We start from the raw sequence: 9956 nt of genomic DNA on the forward strand, positions 1-9956 counted from the left end.
TGTATTTTCTTTTTGTGCAGACACTGGTGGCTATTGTAACTATGTTTGTGTAAATAAACTTTAACTAACATGGCACATTCTTTGTGGATTATCATTATGGAATAAATAGCGCACTGTTCACGCTGAATGTTGTGCAAATGGCACGCGCGCGCATAAAGAAGCCGTTTTAGGAGGAGGGACCGGAAGTAGTTTTTTTCCTTCACTGTTTAATTGGGCTTGAGTGAGAAATTTGTAGCCGAAGCGTCAACACGGATTTTCTTTGGGATAAACGGACAGGGCTGGCTGCTAAAACGGTGATTACAAAACATTATTTTACTCTCTGTTACTTTTTGCTCCTATCTCAGCCGAAAACCCGAGGAACGAGCATTTGAGAAATGGAGATTAGAAGATCTCAAAATGGCCGTCGACGCGCATAGCAGCTAGTCAGCGAGAAAAAGATAATATTTATCTTCCGTTTTCAAACGTTGCGACACCATGTCATGTATCGACCTTGCCGCACGAATTTTAGTTAAACAATAGAGACGATTAATATATGACGTTCTTGGTGTTACACTGCAAAAGAAACAGGGGTTCAAAACAACAACAACAACAACTTTAGCTAGTTGGTGAGATATGTATTCGTTCCTGCAGAAATGTCGCTTTTCTTTTTATAATGCATAATAAACATCTGTACATCTGATCACATTTATCACTATAATATAGTTAATTTCGAGTTATTGAATATTTGCATATTTGTTACGTCTTGGTCTGCGGTTTCTCTGCTAAATATAGAAGTTGGCTCGAATAACTGGCTCTTGATACAGTTTGGGGCAGAATTTCTCCATGAATGTATTTTAAATGTTTAATTTTCAGATTATAAATACTCTCTAATACATTTACATGTTACTTAAATAATTTTCTTTTTTTTCTTTCTTTTTTTCTCTAAATTACAGAAATTATTACCCCCCCCCCTTATGTTTTATAGCAAAAAATATATATTTTATGCAAAATACCCTTATATATAATATAATATAAATATATATATATATATATATATATATATATATATATATATATATATATATATATATATATATAATACATAAACACACACACACACACACACCTATCCTTGATGAATGAAAAAAAAATTAAAAAGTTTAAGCTTGTTTTCCAGGCAGACTTGAATGGTTTGTATGACAGTAACAACATATGTGTCAAGCATACAAAAGAAAATAATGTGGCAATGTTTTAAAATTTAAATTAAAATCTCAGACTTCCTTATGGTAAAATTGTTCTCCAAATGTTTTTAACACCTGTTCTAGACCTGCCTCTTTAAAATGCCAACATATGGGCAGCCATTTGGCATGTTCCTTCATGGTAGTAATAAGACTAAAAGTCAGGTTTTGTGAAGTCGTTGCATTTTATTTCTCTTTGATATATCTTAAGCAGATGCCACACTCCAGACGGTACCCGTCCTCGGAGAGGGCCAGCCACAGCAGCTACCAAGATCGTTATCGGGACAGAGACAGAGAGCGAGGGAGAAAACCTCGGCATCGCCGTTCGCCGACATTCTCCTCCAGTAGTGAACGTGAGAGGAGAGGGAGAGGACACAGGCAGGATGCCGGCTATGCTCGATCCAGGAGGTATGATCGTTTTCATTGCATGAGTATTTTTCTTGATTATTATTATTATTATTATTATTTTTTCTTCAGTGAAATATTACAATAGCAATATTTCCTTTTATAATGATGTCAATATATAAACACAGCAAACATGAAGCTTTTTTTTAAATCACAATTCCAATATTTTTTTAAATTTTATATTTATTTATTATTTATAATTATTTTATTATTTTAGACCATAGGGCTGGCATTATGCAAATTTGTAACATTATTATTTAGGTATGTAACAGGAAGTAAGACTGGAATTGCTGATGTCTCTTATCAGCAGTTGAGAATCAGTTCTTTTCTTTTAGGAGACGATAACTTTATTTGTCGTGCACTTTGATCTTAAACTTTCCAGACCGTTTACTTTAGGGGCACAAACCTTTGATGACATGGTAAAGTCTTCGTTCATTTTGGGGTGTCGGCTCTAATATTTTATTAAAATATTTTAATGATTATTAATTAAATACCAGGAAGTAAGCAACGGTAACTTGGAAGGATCATTGTTTCTGTAAGTGATTCTATGGTATATCACACTTCCCAGCTACGACAACCGCTCTTCAGACCGCAGGCCATACGACAGACACTACGGCGAGAGCCATCGGCGCCTGGACCACAGCCGGGAACGGGACAGGGATCGCGACAGGGAACACAGGACGCCGAGCAACTACTACTCCCGCGACGCCTCGCCCAGCTTCGACTTCCGACGGGGCCGCGATCGGGACCGCGAGGACTCGTACCGGAGGAAAGGCAGCAGGCGTAAGCACAAACGAAGGCGGCGTAGAACCAGGTCCTATAGCCCATCCTCCTCGGTGAGTACTTCAATACCCGAGCCTGCTCTTTCCCACCCCCAAATCCCTTCTTCTCTCTCTACCTCTACACGCTCCTGTCTCTCTTTCTCCGTAACGCTTTTCTTTTCCACAGCCCCAGGATTTGGTAAGTATGAACTCTTTTGTTTTATGTTCTTCTTTTTGTTGACATTTTGTCTTTTTTAATAGTGCTAGTCTAAGTCTTGGCTTTCAGTGTTTATTATCGAATTGGCCCAACTGTAACATTATAGTGAGACTCAATGCAGTAGACATTAATGTAAATATAAGTAGTAAATGTGTTTGTTGGGAAAGCCTCTGAAATATCTCATAACTCTCATCCATTCTTTTTCTTGCTCTATCTACACGCCTATATAACTCTTTCACAGTTTGTTTTTATGAAAACATGCAAAGTTGCTCCATAATTTCAGCTCTTTAATTTTATTTCCAGTCTCTCAGTAGAGCAACCTGTTTCTTTTGTCATGTTGTGAATTAGCAATGCCTTCACTCATGTGCTCTTCTATGAGTAAATGTTGATGCAGGTTGCTTTTTGTGACTTTTTGTCAGGGTTGCTAGGCAGAGGGATGAGGGGGAGTTTGAAAGCAAGCAAGAAGGGAGGGGTAAAATGTTATCTTTGACTTGATCCCTTGCACTATATCCCTATCGTTATATATATCTCCTCACGTGGTGTCATACGATTCGCCCCATGACCACCAAACTACCTACAACAACTACAACACTGCTCATCTTCGTCGCCGTGGCTACGGCTGCCCCCCTCCACTCTCCCCGCTCCGCCCACCTCCCCTCCTCCCTCTGCGGTCGTGGCGTGACCTCTGACCTGTGACCCTGGCCGGGGCCGAAGCAGCGGAGTGACAGCGGGACACGGGCACTGTGTGTGAGGGACGACGAGGAGGGTCACCTGATCTGTCGGAGTGGCGACGTCCTGCAAGAGAGATGTACACACTGCCACTACTACTACTCCTCTACTCCTATATCGTAACCTTTCTCCCTATCAGTACCAGCACACAGCAGACACACACAGGGGAGGGCAGGAGGTCATGATCATGATGTTGGTGGTGATGATGATGCTGCCATAGAATGTTCTCCCCTTTTGCCGAAACAGGCAAGGGGGAAGGCATGTCGAACATGTCTTTAGTAGCTCCTTTTTTATTCTTTTCAGTGGGAATGGGGTGTTTGTATTGCTGTGTAGAAGTATTATGATCCTTTTTAATTCCTGACTGCCAGGTTCCCAGATTTAGTTTTTTCCAGTCTCCGTAATGTCCCATATTATTATTATTATTATTATTAATGTCCCAAGGTTATTCACATTACCCCTACATCGTATGCTGTCAATCATTTCGATTTATTCGATTTTGATTGCTCTGTGACATGCAGATATTTCCATAGGTATTATGCATGTCATTTTTCATAGTCGTAAAATAGTCGTTTTAGTTTTCGAATTAGTTTTAAGCAGTCCTGTTGTTTTAAAATCCCTGTTAATTTTTTATCTATTAGCGGTCCTTCTGCGTCGGACCTACATAAGTCTGTTTTTCGTAACTTTTTTTTTTTTTTTTTTTTTTTAAACTAATGCAGACTATTTTTGTTGTTGAAAAAACATGCGTTTTTTTTTCAAACATGTTTACTTTATTCCTTTCATCGAAAGTGTGCGTATTGACTCTTGTCGTTTTTTTTTTTTAGGTTAACCTGAATAGATAGTCACAGTTAACATTAAAAATGTGATTCTAGGAAACTTGTTTAGGATTTCTCTTTAAATGCGCTGTCTAATTTAAGCTCTTTACATTTCCCCTCCCTTTTCTCTACGTCTTTTTCCCTCTATTTGTCTCTTAGATGAGATTGTCAGCACTTTGGGCGAGGGCACCTTCGGGAGGGTGATGCAATGTATTGATCATCGCAGGTGAGCGTCGTCGCTTAGCGACCAATCAGCTGCTTTATTACAAAACCAACATGGTGTGAACTTCAAACAAAATGTGTTTCTTTGTCTAGTTGTTGGGCTGAAAAAGATCTGCTCTGGGAGGTAAAAATGCAGTGTACCATTATTACAGGTAGCAAGAAAGGCCAAGGGCTTATAGGTTTGTGTCCTGTAAGAAAATATTCAGAGAAATAAGGACTACCCCAGCTCTCAACAGAGGTTTAGGGCTTTTATTGATCTATAATCAGCATTTTTGCAATTTATCAGTTTTACTTGTCACCCTACAACAGACAAATCTAAACATCTTATTTTCCAGTGCAGAAGTAAGGTATTTCTTATGACTTCAGATTCAGAGACAGATTCATTAGCCACTATAGGTAAATAACTAGAGCTATTGCAAAGTGCAGTAAATGGTAAAACTGTTGCTCTACAAACCAGTGTGTTTGCTTATGATAATAAGTTAAATAATATAAGGAATACCAGTTTGCATTATCAAGAAGCTGTTTTTGTGTGGCTGACAACGGAAGCCTTGCACATTCAAGGTTAAAATGGCTGTGCTCGCTAACGTGGATGGACCCATACATGTAGTTAATTCCTTTTGATTGCAGGGTCGAATACATGTATGCAGTTAGGAAGCTATCTTACAGATAAGTGAACACTGCAATGTTTAAACTAATGCTCTTCTGCTTGGTTAAGGGGTGGAGCACATGTCGCTCTGAAGATCATCAAAAATGTGGAAAAGTACAAAGAGGCTGCCCGGCTGGAGATCAACGTACTGGAAAGAATCAATGAAAAGGATCCTGAGAATAAGAAGTGAGTTGACAGCAGAATGAAAATGAAAGTGAAAGTTACATGTGAAGGCCAAGTATGGTAACCCATACATAGAATTTGTCCTCTGCATTTAACCCATTCAAGTCAGTGCACACACTTTAGAAGTAGTGAGTTGTGAACACACACATACACATACACCCAGAGCAGTGGGCAGCCATTTTGCTGTGGCATCTGGGGAGTGATTGGGGGTTAGGAGCCTTGCTCAAGGGCAACTCAGTCATTTCCTGCCGGAATTGAGAATCGAACCCTCACTCTCTAACCATTAGACCACAACTGCCCCATAAATTAGCACGATTTACAAAATTAGCAAATTTTTGAGGAATTGTATATGAAGTACTTTTACCTCAAAATACACCAAAAACAACTAAATTGATAACTTGCTTACAAAATTCCACTTTTTAACTTGTCTACTTTTCTGTTTCTCGATTCTTAGTCTGTGTGTGCAGATGTTTGACTGGTTCGACTATCATGGCCATATGTGTATCAGTTTTGAGCTCTTGGCTCTCAGTACTTTTGATTTCCTCAAAGAAAACAATTACCTGCCCTACTCCATCAGCCAAGTGCGTCATATGGCCTACCAGATCTGCCTGGCTGTCAAATGTAAGTGAACATTCTAGTAAGGATCGGTGTGTGTGTGTTTTTTGTTTTTTTTTGTTTTTTGTGTTTTCCACAAATTATCCAAAGGTTGGACTCCATTTGCCATGTTTTAAAGGGCCAGTTCTGCAGTTCATAGTATTGTGGTCTGTTTCTCCTCTGCAGTTTTGCATGAAAACAAACTGACCCACACAGATCTGAAACCAGAGAACATTCTCTTTGTCAACTCTGACTTCACAATCACATACAATGTGGAAAAGGTGATGAAAGAGTTTGTCATTAGCTTTTAACTAAACCAATTGTTTTTGTATGTTAACATATTAGTATCAGCTATCGGAAAACACATTAGTTGTCCACTAAAGGATATGCATATTAATTGACTCTTTCTCTCTGAGGTAGAAGCGAGACGAGCGTACTGTGAAGAGCACAGCAGTGAGGGTGGTGGATTTTGGTAGTGCTACATTTGACCATGAGCACCACAGCACCATCGTTTCTACCAGGCATTACAGAGCACCTGAAGTTATTCTAGGTAAGGGCAATCGTGCCTTGTGACTGACCAAACAGCATGTATTTTAGCAGTACACATTATCCCGAATTTGAGCTATAATAACTCTTGTTATTAGCATGAAGCGAGATTAGTTGAGGCACAGGACTAGATGGGGTTAATCGCTGCAGCAACACAGCATATTAGCTTCTTCCTTTCCACCACAAGGAATTTAATTAGAGTCAGTGACTTCATTCAGCAGACTGCAGGGAATCGTCCAACGTAAGATTGGTTGCCATGAAAGCTGATACCCAACCTTAATCTCTTATGAAATGTTCTGCATGTTGCTTTGCTGTTAATATAAATGAGCAAATGGGTTGTTATTTATAAGTGCACCACTGCTCAAAGTAAGATTTTTAAATGATTTATAAAGTCTCTTATGCTCACCAAGGCTGCATTGATTTGATCAAAATACAATGAGAATGGTAATATTGTGAAATATTATTAAAATGTAAAAACTCATTTCCATTTTAATATTTTTGTTAATGTAATTAAATTCCTGTGAAGGCAAAGCTGAATTTTCAGCGTCATTACTCCGGTCCTCAGTGTCGCATGATCCTTCAGAAATCATTCTAATATGCTGATTTGGTGCTTATGATACATTTCTTATCATTATCAATGTTGAAGACACTTGTGCTGCTTAATATTTTTTTTTGTGTAAACTGAAATACATTTTTCATGATCGTTCGACAAATAGAAAGTTCAAAAGAACAGCATTTATCTGAAATGGTAATCTTTTGTAAAAGTTGTTTAGCTTCATGCTTGTTTTGTCTTATTTTAAATAATTTTGAGTCATCTTGAGGCCCCCTTGGAAGTTTAATGATGCCCCCTGGTTGAGAACCACTGACCTAAACGGTTTGCACATGTGCTTCTGACTGAATAAACCGTACAGTGTCCTGCAAGGTTATGATGCAGTAGCATGATGTCACCACCAGATGATTTTATGGCCCTGTTTACACCTGGTATTAAGATGTGTTTTGGTCGATCGGATCACAAGTAGATAAGGCAGACGCATACCCGTTTACACCTGGTGTTTATTCCGTCTCTTGTCCATTTTTTTTTTTTTTTTTTTTAAGTCTCGTCTGGCTAGCACACTTCATATGTTCATGCATTCGGTCAGTAGGTGGTCTTTTGTGTCTGTTCGAACACATTTGACCACATGAGCGTTTACATGCCGAAAGCAATCCGATCTAATGTGTTTTTGACTACTTTTGGAAGTGGTTGTAAGTGGATAGGCTCAAACATTTTTAGACCACGTTTACACTTGTATTTAGCGTCGTCCACTCATTATCCGATCGCACCAAAACGCATCTTAATACTAGGTGGAAACAGGGCCTGTAGCTCAAAACAGTGTACCAAATTGTTTTGCCTTGCAGAATTGGGCTGGAGTCAGCCGTGTGACGTGTGGAGTATAGGCTGCATCCTCTTCGAGTACTACCTCGGCTTTACACTCTTCCAGGTACAAAATCCAACTCCGCTACTTCCTTTTTCGTACCACTTTTCTGAGTCATGACAGCAGGTCTACACAGCCACTCTTGTTTATATTCACTAAGCAGCTTAAGATCAAGTAGAATCTGACCAAAGGGTCACAGGTGTCCACGCACGCACATTGAAGCCAGACACCTGCCGTTCACCCTTTGACCTCAGATGAGCTCACTAATGCTCTCTCTTTCTCATGCACACACAGAGCTCACTGTACAGGAACATATGTCATACCTGCATTGTAAAACGTGGCAAAAATGCGTTGCTAAACAGTCTAATATGTTTATCAACTAAGTAATGTTCATCCATACTAATTTTGTTCTTCTTTTTTTGATCTGATTTTCAGACTCATGATAATCGGGAGCATTTAGCCATGATGGAGAGAATTTTGGGCCCTGTTCCTTCCCGAATGATTCGCAAGACTAGGTAAATTTTTGACCCTCTTAACTGGGATTCAAAGTACAGTTTCTACGTCAATCATGCTTGTATGTGCAGCATGTTGTGCAACTAAAATGATGATTTCTGATCACCACACAGGAAACAGAAATACTTTTATCGTGGACGCCTGGACTGGGACGAGAACTCTTCAGCAGGAAGATACGTCAGAGAAAACTGCAAACCTTTACGGGTAAGTAACAGACTGGTGTGTATATAAATATAAAATATAATTTTTTTTAATTCTAGTCAAAAGTTTGGGGCAAGGCTGCATTTATTTGATGATAAATACTTTAGAAACTACTTTTGATTTTTAAAAGTTATTTATATTTGAGTTCTGACATTCTATCATTTTGTAACTTTTAATTTATCCTTGTAATTCTACATGTTAAAAGGTGTTTTTTTTTCTTCACATTTCAGACATGTAAATGAGAGTTTGCCTTCAAAGTGAATATAGTCAGGAGTAATGGATATAAAATGTATTTTTGAATGTTTGTGAATGTGGGCAGCCATATGTTAATGTATGTACAATAATGTTTATCCTTTCTCTCTCTCTCACAGAGATATCTTCTATCAGAAGCTGAAGAGCATCATCAGCTGTTCGATCTGATCGAGGCCATGCTGGAGTATGAGCCCACGAAGCGTCTCAGTCTCGCTGCGGCCCTGAGGCATCCTTTCTTTCAGAGCACCATCAGCAGCGCTGACCAGAGCGCAGGCAAGAGCTGGGAGGGAAACCGCGACATCAGCCGGTGACAATGATTCATCTTCAACCAAACGTCTCTGTCTTACGCCAAAAAAACTCGAGGACTCGCATGCCAAGAGAGTTGTGGAGCTGAACTGACATTGAGTAAAGTTTTATAGTGCAAGAGAACCTAATGAAGCAGGTGCACAGCATATGATTTCTCGATCATCTTCCCATAATGTGAGAACCATGCGCAGCAGGAGAATGTGAGGAACTTGGCACATCTAAAAGATGCTTGATTGGACTTTCGGAAGGGTTGTTGAGTTAATATACCCTCTCAAGTTCAGTTCTTCCAGCCAATTGTGGCTAATGGTTTTTGTGGACAGCCATAAGTGGTGGGGGAAAAAGCATTAATGTAACACTCCATTTTGGAAAACAACTGACAAACAAGCATCACTGTTACAATATAATTATTTATCGGGCGAATACCTTAGCTGATAATCGCAAATGCATTGCGACACTGTTTGTATTCAGTTCAATTTAAACCAAGTAACAGAGCAGCAGTGTTCTGGTGATTGTGTCCCTCAACTCGTTTACAGTATTTATTTAGTTAACCGGACGTCTCCTTTTGTGTGTTTGTATGGATTTGACTATAAATGTGTAAATATGAATAAACATGTTGTGACTATAGAATAAAGAGCCTGTCTGTTTGCTTGCTGTGAATGTTTTCACAGCGGCTTTTCAGGCAAAATGTTTTTACAATCAAAAAATTCTTGTCGAGTCATTTCTATATCGACTGTGTGCATATGATATTCTATGCTGATATGAATTAAACATTTGGCACTTAATTGGGCATTAGTGCAGTGCTTTAATCTGAGTTTAATGCTATAAAACACTGTCTTCTGCCATAATCATCCTTTACAGATAAGGAAAGGCAGAAAACGTAGAAATTACAGCCTTCTGTGGTTTATAATAATCACATACCTCAGAAATAGTTTGAAGCTTA

General features: G+C 39.0%; 1 protein-coding gene across 3 annotated transcripts; it reads left to right on the top strand.

Annotated features, from left to right (window-relative positions):
* Positions 1-138: 138 nt before the first annotated feature.
* On the top strand, positions 139-9640 carry clk2a (CDC-like kinase 2a). Of its 3 annotated transcripts, none has more exons than XM_048202582.1 (13): positions 139-293; positions 1432-1625; positions 2191-2458; positions 3318-3408; positions 4301-4367; positions 5079-5195; positions 5647-5813; positions 5973-6067; positions 6207-6336; positions 7728-7810; positions 8180-8259; positions 8371-8461; positions 8830-9640. In XM_048202582.1, exons 2-13 carry the CDS (start codon positions 1432-1434, stop codon positions 9019-9021), a joined length of 1575 nt encoding a protein of 524 aa, XP_048058539.1. In that variant the 5' UTR covers positions 139-293; the 3' UTR covers positions 9022-9640. The 3 variants fall into 3 exon arrangements, with proteins under 3 accessions (XP_048058539.1, XP_048058540.1, XP_048058541.1); XM_048202583.1 differs by having other exon boundaries at positions 149-293; positions 1429-1625; XM_048202584.1 differs by lacking the exons at positions 139-293; positions 1432-1625; positions 3318-3408 and having other exon boundaries at positions 2326-2458.
* Positions 9641-9956: the final 316 nt, after the last annotated feature.

This window comes from Megalobrama amblycephala, linkage group LG9 (genome assembly GCF_018812025.1).
Source record: "Megalobrama amblycephala isolate DHTTF-2021 linkage group LG9, ASM1881202v1, whole genome shotgun sequence".
NCBI classification, from domain to species: domain Eukaryota; kingdom Metazoa; phylum Chordata; class Actinopteri; order Cypriniformes; family Xenocyprididae; genus Megalobrama; species Megalobrama amblycephala.